General features: G+C 45.8%; 1 protein-coding gene across 2 annotated transcripts in view; it reads right to left on the reverse strand.

Annotated features, from left to right (window-relative positions):
* Positions 1 to 18,196, reverse strand: part of ABTB3 (ankyrin repeat and BTB domain containing 3) — a 187,663-nt gene that overhangs the window by 67,583 nt on the left and 101,884 nt on the right. For both annotated transcript variants that reach the window (XM_056341007.1, XM_056341005.1), the window contains exons 2-3: positions 15,630 to 15,779; positions 1,695 to 1,899 (exon numbers count right to left, since the gene is read on the reverse strand). In XM_056341007.1, coding sequence (XP_056196982.1) covers positions 1,695 to 1,899; positions 15,630 to 15,779 — 355 coding nt within the window. The remainder of the gene's footprint in view (positions 1 to 1,694; positions 1,900 to 15,629; positions 15,780 to 18,196) is intronic.

Consider the following 18,196-nt stretch of genomic DNA (forward strand, 5'->3'; position numbering starts at 1 on the left):
TCTAATGAAGAGGACATGTATTAAGGTGATCTCAAAGAAAGGAAAACCTATTAAAGCAAATGCTAAAAGTGATTTTTCAAATATTCCTGACCTTTTCACTTTCCACAGGGAACTCTGCAGAGATCTTACAAAACCAAAGCCTCAGCATTATTTACCTTTATATTCCCACTGGTTCCAGTGGCATTACACTGACAGATGGGGACTACGGATCAGGTGAGTGTATTTTCGAACTTTGGTTATTTCTTGTGCATACTAACCACCCTTGGACATGAGTTATGCCTTCTGAAATAACAAGGCTGGATGACAAATCATTAAATTAAAAAAAATTAGGAAAACGAGAAAATTCTGGATTCCTGTAATTCCCCTCCCCCCCCCCCCCCTTTTTTTTTTTCATACTTTGGAAACAATAGAGCAAAAAGCGACAAACATGCTCATGGAGCGACCCAAACTTGAAAAGAAACAAAATGCCACCCAAAGTCAAATGGCAAAATTCCCACTAACATCATTAATGCCAGAGTTTCATCTTGTATGCTTTTCTGTGAATTGATATGGAAGTATTTCAACTAAGATATCACATTACATACCATTTATAATTACATATACAATGCGATTCTCAAATGCTGCTTTTGAGATGCAAATCTCATACTGAAACAATAACTCAGCCCTGTACGTTCAGCTCTCGGGGCACATGTGCAGATCAGAGTTTGGCTTACACGTACAGCATGATATATACATTGGGTTGTAAATGTGGAGCCCAGCTTGAAAAAGCAGCCTGCATTTGCATCACCATGATACCCATCTTAAAAATTGAATATGCAGCACCTTCCAAGCACCAGCCGCTCCTCTTGTCTCCATACTGGGGGAGCCTGGTTTATGGCTGGTGAGAAGCGCAGCAGGGAAATAGCACAGTGTGCCTCACCACACACGGGGCAGCTGGTGTTACTGGAGGGTTTCCTGGGCTTTATTTTCCTGGCCAGGAAGCTGTCCCAGTTGCCTTCTGCAGTGCCCACAGACAGAGCTGTCCTGCGCTGGGCATGCTGCCTGCCTGCCAGCATTTGGTAACCCCAGCACTGGATTCAGCGGCATTTCCTTCTCACCTTACCGCAGACCCCAAGTCTGGGGCCTCAGGTGTGCCTCCCCTGCCCCGGCCATCTCCAGAGCAGGGACGACAGCAGCACAGCCAGAGCTGGCCACATCCCCAGCAGGGCAGCCCCAAGGTCACTCCTGAGCCTGGGTACTTGGTACAGCTGGAGCCCAGCATCTTTAATGACCTCTTCTTTCTACACACTACTCTATTAATTTTCCACTTCCCCAATCACAGCTGTTGAGCCCTATTAACACAGAGAAAAAACACATTTAAACCCAAACCTGCTAAGCCAGAAATAGAAGTTCTCATTTTCTTTTCCAAAACACAGAATAGCTGAGCAACAACGAAAGGAAAAGGAAATCTCTCCTGAGTGCACATCTGGAACCAATTTGCTGTATGTAGCCACTGGGTGTCACTTTTGATATATACTGGCTCAGCCACGCAGAGCTTCAGTGAGAAAAATGGATTTCAAAGAGGTGATCCTAAACCAAACCAGACTGCTCCACAGCCTCTCACGCGCAAGCTGTAATTAGCAATTAGCCAGCCAGGCTGATTTATTAATGAAACATCTTTGCCATGACATTAAGCACCATGCAGTGGCTCTTACCTCTCAGTCTGCAGCGTGACTTTTGATGGTTCCACATTGGGGTTCTCCCACTCCATCTGCGGACAGTGCATGAAGTAGCAGAGGGTGTACAGAGCCTCCGGCTCCCAGTACAGTGATCCCTGCTTCTGGTGCATCGGTGTCCCGTTCCCATGCTGCTTGGCATTGAGGGGCTGGAGGTGGTGCATTGCTCGAGACACCAGGTCGCCTGGAAAAAAGCAAAAGCTGGGTGAACGCCAGGCTTTTCAGCTGCCTCTCCCCTGAGTCTTCAAACCAAAAGACATGCTGGGTTGATCTTCCCTTCCATTTAACCTCACAATGCAAATGATAACAGGTAGGGCAGGATCCTGTGCATTGCTCATCACCAGGCTGGATTTTGCCTGGTGGTTTACATGGTGTGGAGTGACATATCCAGGCTGCAGACAAGTCCCTGGAGGCCTGCAGGAGATGTGTTTCTGCAAATATGGTGTGTAGGCAGTGTCAGGCTGGCCCATCTCAGCACCACCAGAAGAGCCAGTATGCCAAGGACGGGGTCACAGCTAACCTACAGGCAGCGTCTGGAGGCTGCCAAAACCCCACAGCCCCAAAAAATGACCAGTGGGGATGATGTAGAATGGCACCAAAAGCTGCATGCTCCTGGTTAGCAAGTAGCTGGAAAATCCTTGCAGCACGGGAGGAGGCAGTCAGATAATGCACAGAGCACTGCAGGAATGCGCGAAGGGATATGTGAGTGAAGAAAAAGGAGGAAAAAAAATTGCTAAAAGACAATATCAGAAATGTGCAACTGAAATTATGGTTTGTAAAACGTTAGCAGAAGAGCAAAACCCATGCGCTAGGCTCACCCAGCCCCTCAGGTTTCCAGAGCACAGAAAATGGCCCAAGAGAAAGATGGTTATCATCGCCCCTGCGCCGACGTGGTTCTGGGCACTTCCTCGCAGGGCAGGTATGGGAAACCAGCCACAATATGCAGGCTGGGATCAGCAAAGCCAGCAAGTGAGATTAGCAGGCAAACATACAGGCAAGCAGCAGTGAGTCTCTCAGCAGAGTACTGATTGTAACTAATTAACTAAAGCATCTCCCTCCGAGGCAGTGAATTTTACATTTGTTGACTAGTGACCACTCTATCAAAGGCAGGGAAACAATTGTGGTTATAAACTGCCTGTTTTCACATGTTCAAATCACTCTGAGTGTGCTTTAGGGGGAAATAATGATCTCGGATCAAATCAGATGGTTTGTTTTAAATGAAAATCTGAGCAAGAGCCCTTTGGGTCACTCTTAAGCTATACAAAAGCGAGTGATGGGGGAAAAGAGGACATAATTTTCCAGTGTTAAGAAGTCGTCTCACACTTTCTCTTCTTTGCTTTTCCCAAGTGACCACCGAGCACTGAAACTTGGAAGGAAAAGTTGGAAATGTAAACCAAGGTAGGAACATAAAACCAGATGGGGTGTGTGTGTGCGCTGAATAATGACCTCCTGGGCAAATTTAAAGGAGAACCTTTCTGACTGTGTGCGAGGCAGAGCTACAGGGTTTTTTTGCAGAATCCCACCCCTGTGAACACATCACAGTACATCACCTCTCTTCAGCCTGACTCACACAGAAAATGATGATGCTGCTGTGATGATGTGTACCAGGGAGAATAGAAATGTCTCATTGAAAACTGCTCAGCCCAGTCCTCCAAAAACACAGCCTTAAAACCATGAAGAGAAGAAAACCACTGGCATGAGAAAACTGCCGAGTCCATGATTTCAGGGTTTTGACACAATTTTTTGCTGCACTCTGCAATATTCCTCTGATTCAAAGCTTTCATTTAAAAATAGTTTCTGTCTTTTCCCTCTGCCAGGAAATTGTCATGATAGGACCAATCTTGCAGCACTGCATGCTCATAATTTCCAAGGGAAACTGTGCATGTGGAAAGCCCGCAGGATCAGGTCCACAGCAGAAACAGATGTGCCTCTGAGGTGACTCTCCAGTCCTGCACAAAATAATGTGCTGGCAAACAGAAGCAGCAGGGAAGTTTGGGACCCCCTTCACTCAGCCCACTGTTACAGCAGACGTGCACTGCCAAGCCTAAGCATGGGCCAACGTAACTGCTAGTAACCTAGCAAAAGTAGCAAAATTAAATTCCTCTCTTTTTCTCCAAAAGGCAAAAAAATTGCGTAGAAGTGCTGCCTGCAATGTCCAGCTTTAACAATAATAGCAAAAGCAGAGAAAAAGGAGTTGTACTAAATTCAGCCTTTTCAGACCAAGCCGCTAAAGCACTAAAGCATGTGGTTAAAGTTAAGCACATGACTAGTCTTATTTCAGCGGACTGAGACAGCAAGCACCAGAGGACACCTCTGACTTCTGTACTGAACAATGAATAAAAATCAGCATGCAATTTAGATCCAGATTCAGGCAGCAGCATTACTTCATCCCCGTTCCTCCCTTAGCACTGGGATGATGCGACTTCAGTGACACAGACTAGAGGAAGCTGCACAGTGCATAAGGACAGAAAGCAGCAGGAAGAATGATGTAGGCAGGGTGGGCAGCGCAGCATCGCTGCTGATGCAAGGCCAGAGGAACTTGAGCCTTGCTGAAATCTATGGCAAAGCTCCCATCCACTTCGATATGACCAGGAGTTCACCCTTTTATTCTGTCTTTCCTCAAATGCTTCTTAAGAAACCCAAACCAATTCATACCATTAAAGCTGAATTAATGCTTTTTATGTTTAAGCCTCATTTAATTACATTACACTAAGAACTGATTGTCTTAGATCTTGCTTTTGCCTTTGCTATGTTATCTGTGGTTATATTTCAAATAATGTCTATATCAACAATTATTAGAAAATTCCTCTATCAGAGACAACTCAAAGCTTAAATAATCAATACCTAAAAAGCATCGAGCTTCACAGAGGACAGTAAGTAAGCAAGCAGAAAAAGCTATGATCTTGGTACCCAACAGGCAGAGCACTGGTGGCAGGATGGGAATCGCTGCCTCTGTTTAATTCCACAGTGTAATCTCAGACAATCCACTGCATGCCCTGCTGCCCTTTTCCTCCTCCAGCCACGTCCAGTTACGGTGCAAATTCTTCAGGACAGAGGAATGTGTCTTAGCATATCTGTGCACCAGGACAGTATCCAGAAGGGATGAGAGAGCTGACAAGCGCACGCACACACTGCATGGTAGTACTTACGCACACTGTAAAATATAGCATACTGTAACATCTGCTTTGAGATCCATGTGTGTTGTTTTCAATCCCTACCACATTTTGCTGCTTCTATTCTTCATTGCTAATATGCTTTCACTTCTCTATTATCTTCCAAAGAATACATGAGGAGTTGAAACTCTCTTTCATCCTGGCCAGGGCACCCCAAAATCCATAGATGTGAAACCAGTTCCACGATGGGACTCACTGGTCTGGTCTCCAGCAGTCAGCCAACTCAAGTCTCTTCTGGGATACTCAGCCTCTCCCTGCCAGCTGTAAAAGCCATGGTGTAGCTGAACACTGAGGGCAACCTTGAATTTGCAGGCAAGCATAAAGAGGCAAGGCCCCTTCATCCGTGCTTGCTGTCTGCTCTTCAGAGCCATGTTCCGCACAGCAATGCTCTGCAGGGTGAGGTTACCTGCTTGCAGCATTGCTGGCTCTCCTGCATCTTTTTTGGCACTGAAAATAGGTCTCAGCTATATCAGCTGAGCGCATCTGAAAGGCCAATAAATTCTTGAGTGCATCATTTCCAAAAATCCCATAAAAAAAATAAAAATCCCAGCAGCTGAGGTCATCTTGTACCTCCATGGACACAGCTCCCAACGGCTGTGGTGTCAGGACACAAGGGGCTCAGCAGGGATCCCTGCCTTGCTGTCCCCTGCGCTCCTTCTTGCCCCATACCACTGCCTGCAACCCATCTGAGGAACAGATTTGGGAGCCGATCTGCCTGATGAAAGACCTTGCCAGTTTTATTTTGTTTTTAATTTAAACCAAATAAACACTTCTGCAATTTATGCAATGTAAGCCAAATGAGACAACGCACAAACTGCTCTGCTGGCAGAGCCAGGGAGATGAAGACATCACATTGTGTAGGGTAGACACACACACAAAAAAACCGCCAACCAGTGAGGTTTGGGGTATTTGAGGATATTTTTGTTGCTGAAGCTGGGAAGCCAGAACTGGAGGGCAGGTTCCCAGAGGTCAGCAAAGGCAGCAGCAAGCCCCAGGCTGTCACTGCCTTGCAGCCCTTGATCGGGATGGGGAAGGGATCTGGCAATGTGGCTGCACGCTGGAGCTTGTCAGCCCAGAGGAGGGTGGCCATGCTTCGCACACCAGCTAGCAAATGACCCACAAAACATCACCACTCCCCAGCACGTGAAGAGCTGCCACTGTAGCTACCAGCATTTTATCCTTTCCACAACTAAAGCAGGACTTGCCCATCACTGCTGCTGTCAGTTCAGCACAGTTTATGAATGCAAGGTCCACATACATTTGATTTCAAGATTGAAAATATTATGTAATGTGCATGTTGTGACACGGGCCTGGTTAAAGGCAATACTAAAATGCAAGGAACAGCTTCACTGACTTCAAGTCAAAGATGTGACAGGGAAAGTTAAGCTGCTCCAGTCTGTATGAGGATGGTATACAACATACAACAACAGCATACAGCACACAAGTGGATGCTCGAGCCCTCTCCACAGTGAAGCCTTTTTTTTTCTTTTTTTTTTGGCTATTATCATCACTTTACTATTTTAGAACCCAATGCTTAAAAAACAGCACATCTGTTTCCAATTTTGTAACAGAGGAGGGTGGAAAAAAGAAGAAAAGCAAAAAGAGAAGGAACAAATAGGAAATACTAAATGCCCAATGTCCACTCGTGAGGAGCTTCCTGCAGGATTTTATGGTCTGTCATGACAGACCTGACCTTGCAATCATGCCTGCCTAGGAGCAGGCTCACTGCTTTCAGAGGGATCAACTTCCACAGCCTAAAACATCCAGCTGGGTATGTGTCTGCACAACTACAACCCCAAGGTGAATGACGCTGGACAATCCTTACACAGCCGCTCCCTACCAACACCTACTTCGTAGTTTTCTTGTTCCAAAAGAATGTCCTAAAACCGCAAGAACAACTTCATGATACCATTTTTGCACACTGAAAACAAGCCACACAGTTCTTTGGCCTGTGCCTTTCCTTCAAAGCCCAGGGGAGAGAGGAGGACCTCTGTTTCCACCTCAGCCCTCTTCCCGCGTGACGCCCTGTTAGGATGCTGTGCAAAGCAGCAGCCAGGCCCTGTGTCCAGCACGATGGCATCCTGCAGGCAGCACCCATCAGTTTGGTAATGCTGGTCTGACCATCCTTCCAGCTGTCCATGACTCCAATGTGCGTAGCCTGCTCTCAGGAACCATGCCCTGCAGTGGGGCGTGTTGAGAGCAGCAGTGTTACTGCTTTGATGTGCTACCTGAGTAAACATTTTCTCATGCAAAGACAGGGCCAGAGCCATAGACTGGAGTTCTGTCTGTCCTTCAGAGCTCTTAATGTCTTCCTGGGTCCTATCCAGACCATGCAAAAGAGGAGTATTCCTCAGGGAGCAGCATGTGGATAACTGGCTAGCTGAAAAGGGTCACATAGACATAGTCCAGCTGGCTGAACAAAAATGCACATCGCTCTCAGCTTATCTGAAGTAAAGCAAAATACACTGTCTTTGGCTGTCCTTGTTACTAATAGCAGGAAGATCGCAGTGAGAAAAGAATGTTACAGGTGGGAACAGATAACTACAGAAGAGAAACTAGGGGCGGGCTTGGTATTTAGGCAACTAACCAATAATGAGCTTAACTTTTGTAATATGTATGAGCTAATTATAAGAAGGCATAAAAGGTGACTGTAAGAGACAATAAACAAAGTCTGCTGATCACTCATATTGAGTGACTGTGTCTTCCCTCCGTCGCAACAGCAGCAGCACTCCAGATTCCAACTTCATGTCATGGCCAGTAGTTTCCAAAGTTAGCCCCCTATAAGCAGTGACTCAGGTGCAAAACTCACTTTCTTGACCTGGATTCATTTCACACCTCATTGAAAAAGTCCTGCATCAACATGTTTGCTCATGACCACCTCTGGGGAGACTATATCGAAAACATGAATTACAACCCTGATAATAAACCATGGCCTATTGAATAAGGCTTGCTATCTGCTAGCCATGGCCACCCTGTACCTCTCCCAAACTGTAGCTATGTCTCTCTCCATTTCTACCTCCCTGTCGCCTCTGGTTTCTGCACCAAAGTGATGCCTTGCTACAGCTCGCCCCAGCATATGCCTGTAAGTACATGAATACAGGTGAATACGGATAGCTGAACTGTGTCTTCTGCACCACAGCAGACCGACTCCAGCCATCTGCTCAGTCAGCTGCCTGAGCCATCCCTACGCTCTTGATTTCAGCTGCACTGTTCCTCCATGTTTGCTCTGTCTCCGGTGTTGCACCAATCTCTATGTTTCAAAAATCAGCTGAGCAAAAACTGCTCGAGGGAAACCTTTCCTCAAATGATTTAGTGGAGGTCATTCTATCGTTGACTCAAGACAACCCATCTTTACCAGGCAAGGAGTGTGCAGAAAGCTAGGGTAGGTGCACACTAGGAAGTATTTAGTATGTATTTCACTGCGCACATGCTCTTAGCACAACATATTTTCAAACATAAAGCTATGCTATTCTTGGCACACAGTATATTCCAGATTCAAGAGCCAGATGCCTCGGGCTGCAGGTCTGCTTAGGGTGCCATAACCCACAGTCAGTGGAGCATCCCATGCGCAACCAATTCACCATCGAACTCACCTTGCAGAAACCTCCCCAGCTCTGCCATCTCTACTTGTCCACATTGTGCCCCTACGTGAATTTGCTATCCCAGGAAAGCTTTTCCTCTCCTAACCGCCATTCATCTATGCCAGAGAAGAGTAAACGAAGGAGCTGTAGTCCCCAACCCTGAATTCAGCACCAAAAGACAGGACTGGGATACGAGCAGCCCATTTCCTGAAAGTGGGTTTGCTGTGGCCTCCCACACATCACTTAACCTTTTACCTCCACTTATCCCACCATCACAAGAAGCTTCTATTTACATTAGAGAGTAAGTGTTTGCATGTGATTTAGTGTTTGCAACACCTTTGAAGGCTGAGAAATTAGGGATTGGATATATCCCATAAAAAAGCCACAATAATAATTAAACCTTCTCAAGTTCACACACCTATTATAACAACACTATTATCTTTAAAATCTCCAATCCAATGTGGCAATCATGATGTTTTTGTTTGATTCCCCTTAAAACACGTCAACTACAAACACAACAAGCTTTGACTCAGATGAGCTACTTGTCAGTTGACCTAATGCAGAGCCTTCCCTCTGCAGACTGCCACTGCCTTATGGACCACCGTTCCTGGATTTTATTTGGCTTGATGCAGACCCATGTCCTCAAACTCTGAATTTAAGGGGCCCTTATGGCTGAGCAGACCAGCTAAAGAACACTTGCCCTCGCCTTACTGATGGCCTGTGATCTGCACGGCAGGGACAGGGAGGACTGCAAACGTAAGGAAAGGAAAATACTGTTTTAACCCTAAGCATGCTGTGATGCACAGGAGTTCAGGGGGTGAACAAGTGTCTGCACCTCAAGGGTGATGTACATGGGAGAGACCTGGGCCAATGCACTGGTGTATCAGGGAAGGGAGGCAGAGGGCTGGAGCACCAGCATCCCCCCACCCACCAAGGCGATGCCTTTTGCCCCTAACCATCAAACCTGAGCAGGCTTAAATGCACAAGGTAGAAGCCCTGTGGAACAAAACCACCTATGTGGGGACAGACCTCAGCTCAGCCCCCAGGCAGGCAAAGAGGTCTGAGTCTCATCCACAGGGGGGCCAGGGGGCCCCCAAAGGAGCACTGACAGTGGATGGGGACCCAGGCAAGTGATAGCTGTCTCTGTTCAGCCCCTGTAACCCAAGATAGAAATCCACTCCCCTGGTAAGCAGGGCAGTGAAAGGTAAGGTAAAGCCTTAGCAGGGTGTAGACTGGTATTTTCAAATTATCCTCCCTCCTGCTTCATCATTTCCACTGATAAATAAATGTACTGCTTTGTGGTTTATGATAGGGGGCACTTCAGGGGTAAGGGAAGAAAAGGAGGGGGTCGTTTGGGGCTATTAAGTAACCCACAACCCTTCTTGTGCACAGACAGACAGAAAATGGAGGTTCACATCCATCACCTGGCAGGGGCTGCAAGGGCGGCTAGGGGAGCCTGCAACCAACTAGCACTTAATAGAGGCAAGAAGCTACCTAGCATTTAAACACTGCATTAATCTGTCTTGTTTTCTCTGCTGGGGGGCCAAGGGGCACCTCAACTTCTCTTTTTAGCATTTTCACACGGAGCAGACAACGTGCGGATCGCAACGAGGAAGAACTGCAAACAAGAGGCCCAGAAAGCAATGGGAGAGCAAGGATCCTATGCAATAATCCGGTGGAGGGTCTGCAAAAACTAGAAGTACCACCACATCTTGAGAGTGTCCACAGGCTGCCAGCCTAAGGCCAAACCCTACACTGAAGGGAGCACTGCCATCTGAACTGCAGGTTTCAGCTAGTACCTCTGCTTAGTTCAGCACTACGCTGCATGAACCAAACTGGGAATAAGCTTTGGCCCTTCTCTACGGTGCTGCTTAGTCTGAAAAAACACCTGACAAACAGGGCTTTTGTTCTGACAATAAATAAGCTGAGCACTTACAACAACACTCCTTCAGATGCCACTTTTCCAGCAAGCATCTTTACCCTGGCATTTGCTTCTAAGCCTAGGTTTAACCTCTTCTTTACAGGACATGAATCAATTTGTATGGCTCCTGCAGTGCTCCTTCCTGTTGGTTGCAGAGGATTGAGCCTAGATGAAACAGTAAGGGAGGGAATGTCAGTTTTCATCATCTCCTCGGCTGGGGCTGTGAGGAGAAATGAAAACCAGTATTGGTATGTGCAATCACATTCCTACTTATACTTGAGCAATAACCCTTCCTTTCATCCCTAAAAGCGTGCCAGGATCTACTGAGAGGCTATTATTTTGGAAAAATACATATATTCAGCACTGCAGAGGCAAAGAGAGGAGGATGGGGAAGGGTGGTGTTTTTCCAGTGGCAAAAAGGAAAATCTTGCTGAGACGTGAGTGGTGATGTGGAGTAAATACTGGCCTGAACATCACATCTGGGAGCTGCTCTAAGTTAAACACTGTTCAAAGGCTAAAAAGCTCAGAGACCAGCAATGTTCAAGTACATCTGCATCTTCAGATTACCCTAGTTTAAAACAAAAATGTTCACTTGTTGTGGTTAACCACCACTGGTCACTGTGGTTTGCACAAGACTGGGTGGCAAACTTCTCACCCTGGAAAGCCATAGCAGACTGGCCATCTCTAGACAGAAAGGAAGCCCCAAACAGTTTTCTGCTCTAACCCGAAGACATGTGTGAAGACACGTTTGGATGACATCCTACACCACAGTTTATCCCTCTGTGTGGCCCAAGAGACAACTCTTCTCAGCCCTATGCATAAGTCTCAGCATAGGGTGGTTGCCTCGGCTCGGCCATACGCTAATGCCTTACGGTCTTCCTCCTTCACTGCCTTAGGGTGAATATTTCTTGGTGCCATGACTGGTGCTCAGTGCATCCTAAGGCTCTGCTCTTCCTTGTCACCACCTACATGCACATGCAAAAGAAAGAGGATCCTCCTTCATCCAGCCAAACACCAGCAATCTCCAGCTGTGAGCCTCACCCTTCTGCATCTGGTCTCCAAGCTGGCAGCGGTATTTTCTGATGGGTGATGAATAGGTGTGTTGGAGTGTTATATGGTTAAATATAACATATGTTTGTGGATTGCAAACATGCATACTAAAAAGTTAGGAAAAATATTCAAAGGTCAAAATGCATTTTCATGGGATCTCTCAACAGCCAAAGCTCTCCCTAATATTCTTCTATTTTTCTATTCAGTCTACTTATTTTTCCCCATCTGACAGGGGAGGAAATAAGAGAGAAGAACTAGAAATCTAGAGTAAACCCCAAAAAATTCTGAAAAAAACCCAAACAGATCTACTCTCCTTCTCCTTTAGGTCTGGTCTGAAAATACAGGAAACTTTAGGAAAAATCGGGGGGGGGGGGGGGGGGGGGGGGGGGGATGGAAAAAAACCCCTCGTGAAATATTTTCTCTAAGGTTAAACAGTGAAATACTGTTTAAAATCCTATTATTTTTGCTGTGCTTCAGTTCTTCTCAATGTTCTCTATATAATAAGCATTTCAAATGAAATTACATTATTTTAAAACACACTGTAGTAGGCAATTACAATTCCTGAATTCTAAATGCCAATATAACATAGGCCAGATTTATTGTTGCTCCTTAACTTTATGCCATGTTCATTATAGTTTAATGAATAAGGTTTCACATTAATTTTTCAAGCCTTCTCCTTGGAATCATGCATTACCACTGTAATTGCATTGCAGAATTAGGCCTCTTATTTACATTCTCCTCCTAAGTCCTGGAGACGAACCCTTCCTTTGATTTTTCCCAAAGTCAGCAACATTGCCTCTTCTTCCTATTCTTGGGATAGCACCCCAGGGCCAGCGGCGCCAGTTGCCCTGCTGTCGCTAGCCGGGGCAGGGCCATCCAGCATCGCCAGCACCCGCTGCCTGCGAGCCTGCAGGATGAGAGCAGAGGTGCCAGGCCAGCGGGGTTTGGGGGGGGCTGGAACAGTATCTGCAAGTCTGCTTGCACTGCCCAGCCATGAGGAGCCCCTTAAAGGCAGCCTGGGTTGACCTCCTCCTCTGCAGCGTTCCCAGAGGGTGCTGCTCTCCCTCCATGGTCACATCCACCATCGCACCTTTCCCCAAATTCCTCTGGCCTCTGTGACCCCCCCGGGGAAATGCAGCTCATCTAAATGGTCTTTTCTAGTACACCAAAAGCATACGTGAAAAAATGAAGGGGGCAGACAAAAAAGGGCCATCACGTGTAGGGCAAGGTGAAAGTACCACAAGACGCAAGGCTTTACACCTTGTGAATCTATTTTCCACCTGGAACAGACTGTGAAAAAGCTAAGAAGATCTGAGCTGGAATACAGGTGCTGGGCAGTAATCGGGCCCTGTTTGCCAGCTGTCATCTTCCAGGGGACAGATCTGATTACCCGGTGTCAGAGCCTCCAGCAGCTCAGCAGCTGACCACACTGCTGCGGGCTGGGCAGCACCAAGAGCAGGGGAAGCCTTTCCTCCGCATGTGGACATTGTTAATTCTAGCTATTCGGTGTACTTACAATATTTTAATTATTAATGACAAGAAACTATAGGAAATCTCATTCAATTAGAACTGCTTCCCCCCCCCCCTTTTTTTTTTTTTGAGATAAAATTGAATTCCTTTATTGCAAGATCACTCTTTGCCCTTGTTTTCTGTGCTCTTTTGAAGCGAACAGAAATGAAGTCCTTGCTCCTCGGATATTGCCAGCTGGTGGGACATTGCAGGCGCTCGCCAGGGGACTGCCCGCTCTGCTGGTTCAGCAGGCCAAGCTTCTGCCCTTGCCACTCACTCCTGGTTGCAATCTTCTCCTCTTCGCAAGTGCTATCCTCTCAATTCCTTCCTATCCTGAGAGTCTCCCTCATCACCTTTATTCACCCCCACAAGAGCTGGGGCTTTTGCGTACCTAACCCTCTCCTTCTATCCCACTTTCTCCATGCCAGAGCTTGCCATATCCTCTTTCCTCTCCACTATGCCACTTCTGAAGCTCTCCAGCCCCCTCGCACCACGGGGGTAACGATAAACCCTCCTTCGCCTACTCCCTCCCTGCCAATACGCTCTGATCCCCAGGTGTTCCCCCCTGGCTTCTTTCCGCTGCTCACCGTCTCTGCCCCCACAGCGCAGTTCCCCAGCCTCCCTGCACGGCAGAGGCTTTGCTGTAACCTCTGGTCACAGCCTCTGCTGATGCCAGAGACAGATAATAAGCACTGAACAAAAAGAACACCCCCCCCCCCGGTACCTGCTTACCCCTCCACTTTCCTTCCCTTTCATGATTTTCCCCCCAGTTCACAGGTTTTTGCCCACTGACATGCTGCACCTCCCTCCCCATTTCACAAGTGCAGTTTTGAACTCTGCACCAGCACTGCTCCACAGCAAAGACTTCTACCCAGCTGAGCATCGAGCCTTGCAAGTTTTGCCAATTGCCACTCCTCTCACTGCTTCCCCAACATGCATCTGCTTGCAGTGGCTGGGGAAGCACCCTCGACGATTGTCCAGAGGGCTTTCTGGAGGGCTACCAGCGTGCTGGAGGTGCCAACCTCTCTGACAGCTGCATCTAACTCCCACTGATATGCTCTTCTCTTGAAGTCGGCCACCCTGAAGAGTGTTTTGACTGTGTTTGCAGTGAACAGACATGCAGGAGGCAAACCCTGTCAATGAAGCATTTGAATCTAAGGTAGGACTACTTACAGATGACAGATTTCTGGAAATCAAATTTTAAAAGGGGGTAGTGGTAGTAATTAAGGAGGCTGGCTTTTCGGGTTGTGTACAGAGTTCAAAAAAATCCAGAATAAAAAAAAGCAGCCCTGGAAATATCCACAGATTACTGATTTATTAAAATACAATCATATGTACTTCCAAGAAAGAGAGCTGTATCGTGTATAATTTAGCTGGCACACAGACAAGTAGTGTTGTGTGTTTCATGCACATGAAATAAATAAGCATAAATTACTTAATTTGAATAACACCAAACACCTGATTCCAGAGACAGAGCAACACTTCACACTAAGGCACGTAAGTGCTCTTGGCTTGTTGACATTTCACCAGAGCAAAGAAAAATTAGCAAGCTGAAAACAGAAATTCATTCTGTGGCTTGCAGACAAACATCCATGGTGCATCCACATGGCTTGTGAACAGCACGTGAACTGAGCCCTGATGATATGATGGAGCCACAGCAGACTCCCATCGCTACAGAAAGCACCAAGAAAATTAACAGTGAGATCCCTATACATGTCCTTCACGATGCCAGTAACCCAGAATTCAGTAATAAGAACAACAGTAAGCTGGGTAGCCTGTATCTTCATAGATTTGAGTCTTTACAATTTCTCCCCCAAAATTTCCTAACAGACCTCAGGAAAAAAATGCCTGACAGTACTTCTGACAGACCTCGGAAGAAAAAAAAAACCAAACCACTTTTCCATTTGAATGCTTCTATTTTCCCACCCATAGATTCATATCTCTAACTATATTGTAAACATGTGATTGGAAGGCTTCTCTCAATAAAAAAAGTTTTAAAAAAGGCACTTCTGGTAACTTTATCTCCATGTCACAGGAGGAGTCACATGGCATTTTCCTCCTACAATTTATCTGCGCTGAAACCAAAGCTTTCAGATTTTGACAGATATCATAGCTTCTCACATTTCTCAAAAATTGTTTTGATTAATAGCAAATAATTTATCTTTCAGGTGCAAATTCCTTTGGTGCAGGTTTGAGTTGCAGTTCTTTCCTCTTCAGGAACTGGAGAAGGAAAGGCAGGGTGAAGGATTCTCTCTAACACACGTGGAACTAGCTCTGCTTTCATTTATGACACTGTTTCCCTCACATATTGCAGCCTTTAGCTTTTTGCTTGCCCACCTCAAAACCGACATCCCAGTTTTGAGATTTGCAAGTCTGGCCAAGCTGTGAGGTGCTCTCAAACACAACATAGAGAAGATGAAATAAAGCATCCTTCACCTTTGAAAGCAGGGAATGCAAACAAGCCATAGGAATTGCTATGAGACTGCACAAGACTTCTTTCCTCCTACGGCTTAAACTTCCAAACTGGCCATGTAGCATAAACAGGGTTAAATCTACCCCAGCATCTCCTTCAGCATTACACATGCCCCCTCATCCCTCCTCTGCACAACCAGGCGATGCAATTGGCTTTGCTTTACATCAAGGAAAGAAATCCAAACATTATCAACAGCCTTGTACTTACTGAGTTCAGCAATGCTCCCCACGCGCGTAGCAAGTAAGGACTGCTCAATGGTCCTCAGCTCAGACTGGCTGAACATCTGCACTTCCCCAGGCTTGTTTGACCTTTGCTGGTCCTTGTGAAGGTTCAAGCTGTCCGGCAGGCAGAGAACACCTACAGCATATAAAAAGAAAGAAGTTCAATGTAATTTCAGCCAGTATGGATGACTTTGCTGCCACCACCACATCATTATGGAGACACTTCAAGATGCAGCCCGTGCATGCAGAGCTCAGAGACAATCAACACCTGTAACTAAATGTCACAGATAACTCATGCTCTCAGAACTGGCCCTCATTAGCTCTTCTGAATATCCTCAAGTCACTTACAATGTCACCTAGGGACAATTCTTACAGAAAATCCTAGAGAACTGCCTGCCCAAGGAGGAGCTCAAGAGGGTTCCAAAGAAGCCTCCTAGAACCTACTACAAATGCACAAAAATGTATTAGAAAATGGTATCTCAGTGACAGAATTCTTAAAGACTGGCTTTAAAATGATATACAAGACAGACAATAGGTTGACAGGATTTTCCTGAAAGGGGAATCCCACCATCAATTCCCAAAATAACAGACAGTGTCAAGATGCTTGAAGTGCCATTGATGGGCTTATTGAATTTATTTTGTAAATACAACTCCTGGCAATTGAACTGCTTGGGCATCAAAAGCCCATTATGCAGAAGCCCTTACAGCAGTGAATCTTCGTGGGGCAGGGCGTAAGTAAAGCTACTGACATAAAATAATTTACATTCACATTCATTCAGGCACAAAAGTCACTTTCTGCTATGACATCTAAACCCTCAGGCGCAGATAGAGGGTACATGTTTATTAATCAAAATCACTGTCACTCTGAAAACCAGAACTTATTTACAAGAGCAAACATTGCATTACCATCCTGGGGTAACAGATGCATGTAAGTCCAGCTCGGAGAGCAAGCTCTCCTCCCTTGCCAAGGTCTATGAGCAGCCAGCTATGGCCACAGTCTTCACAGCATCAGCTTCTCAGTCCCTCTGGGACACACACAGGTGGAGACCTGCTGGAGGCAGTGGAGTTGTACCTCTTTATGATTAAATTTCATCTTATCTCCAACTGTATGATATGAAACAATTACATTTGAAAATGAGCCAGAGTAAGAAATGTATTTTTTCCATTAGCTTTTACTGTTCCCTCCTTTTAAGCACAGGGGAGAGGTTCTGCCCTTATGGGCCAAGCAGGCTTCACAAAATACGTTAAGGAAGATGTACATATTTAGTGGTTTTATTCAGGGAGAACTTACATAGTTTCCCAGCTCAGCAAATATATGGTGTCTAACTCTACTGATCTATAATTCTGCCAATAGGTATAACATTGGAGGTCCATACATAGCAGAATGGCTACCTTAAGCCGCTTACCTCAGCTATGAAACAGCCCCACAATCACCACTGCCTTGGAGCACTGCAAGACCATGCAGTGCACCTGAGAGGGGACGCCTCTCAGATACCTCATTAGCTCCACCGAACTCCCTTGGATATCCTCCACACATTCATCTCCTCCCTGCAGATAGTTTAGTCTAAAAGTTCTATCTGCAGCACAGACCTAAAACCACCCATCCCGGGAAGGGAGAGGCAATGCAGGTTCAGTGAGCACGTTCAAAACAAGAAGCAGTGGTATACACTGGGAAAACTGGGACAAAAGGTCTTGTCCACTGTGGCCATGAGACAGCAACCTAAATGAGGATCACCCTCTGTGCACAACTGCAACACCAGAACAAACTCCCTAACAGCCTGTTTGAATGCTGGAGGTAGAGGAGCAGGAGCAGCCATAATCCCAGCCCTGGCTCTGGTCCCAGGGTTGTAACAACCGCAGTAAAACCATATGCATATGTGGAAGGCCACGAGAGAGGAAAACAACTTGCAAGGAAGCGCCCTAGAGAGAAAGAGCAGGACATCTGAAACAGCAACAGGGAGAAAAGAATTAAAAAGCAGAGGTAAGGCATAAAAAGCAACAACAGCTTATCACACAAGCTCTCCACATTCTCCTGCCATCGCTCAGTGGCTGACTTGCAAAAACACTTGGCACAGTGATCAACATTTATATTCTGGGGATGTACAGAGCTCGAGAAGTACAACACCTGGATTTAAAATGCAGACTCGTCTGCATATTTTAGGAAGTATTCTCACTTGGAAATCTTATTTATTTAGATCATTCCTTATAATTTTAATAGAGAGAAATTAAGAAAAAATTGGAAGAGTCTTCCCTGCAGAAAACAGATGTGTAAATGATCTAATATTCCAAGATATTTTGAAAAACAAGAAATAGAGCACAAATAGCTTTATGGCATCTTTAAAAAATAACTATCCAACAAGAAAATATTTTTCAGTGAAAACACACCATAAGTGTGGAAAAAAATACTGGTTTAAGATACTTTTACAAATCAGATTCAAATGGTTTAAACCCATAATATGGACAGGAGGTATTTCTGCAAGTGATTAAAGCAGTGAGATATAGACATTTCATGTCTATGACTCCATTCCCACAACCATGCCTTTTCCTTACAAA

The sequence above is a fragment of the Falco biarmicus genome, chromosome 5 (genome assembly GCF_023638135.1).
Source record: "Falco biarmicus isolate bFalBia1 chromosome 5, bFalBia1.pri, whole genome shotgun sequence".
Lineage (NCBI taxonomy): Eukaryota > Metazoa > Chordata > Aves > Falconiformes > Falconidae > Falco > Falco biarmicus.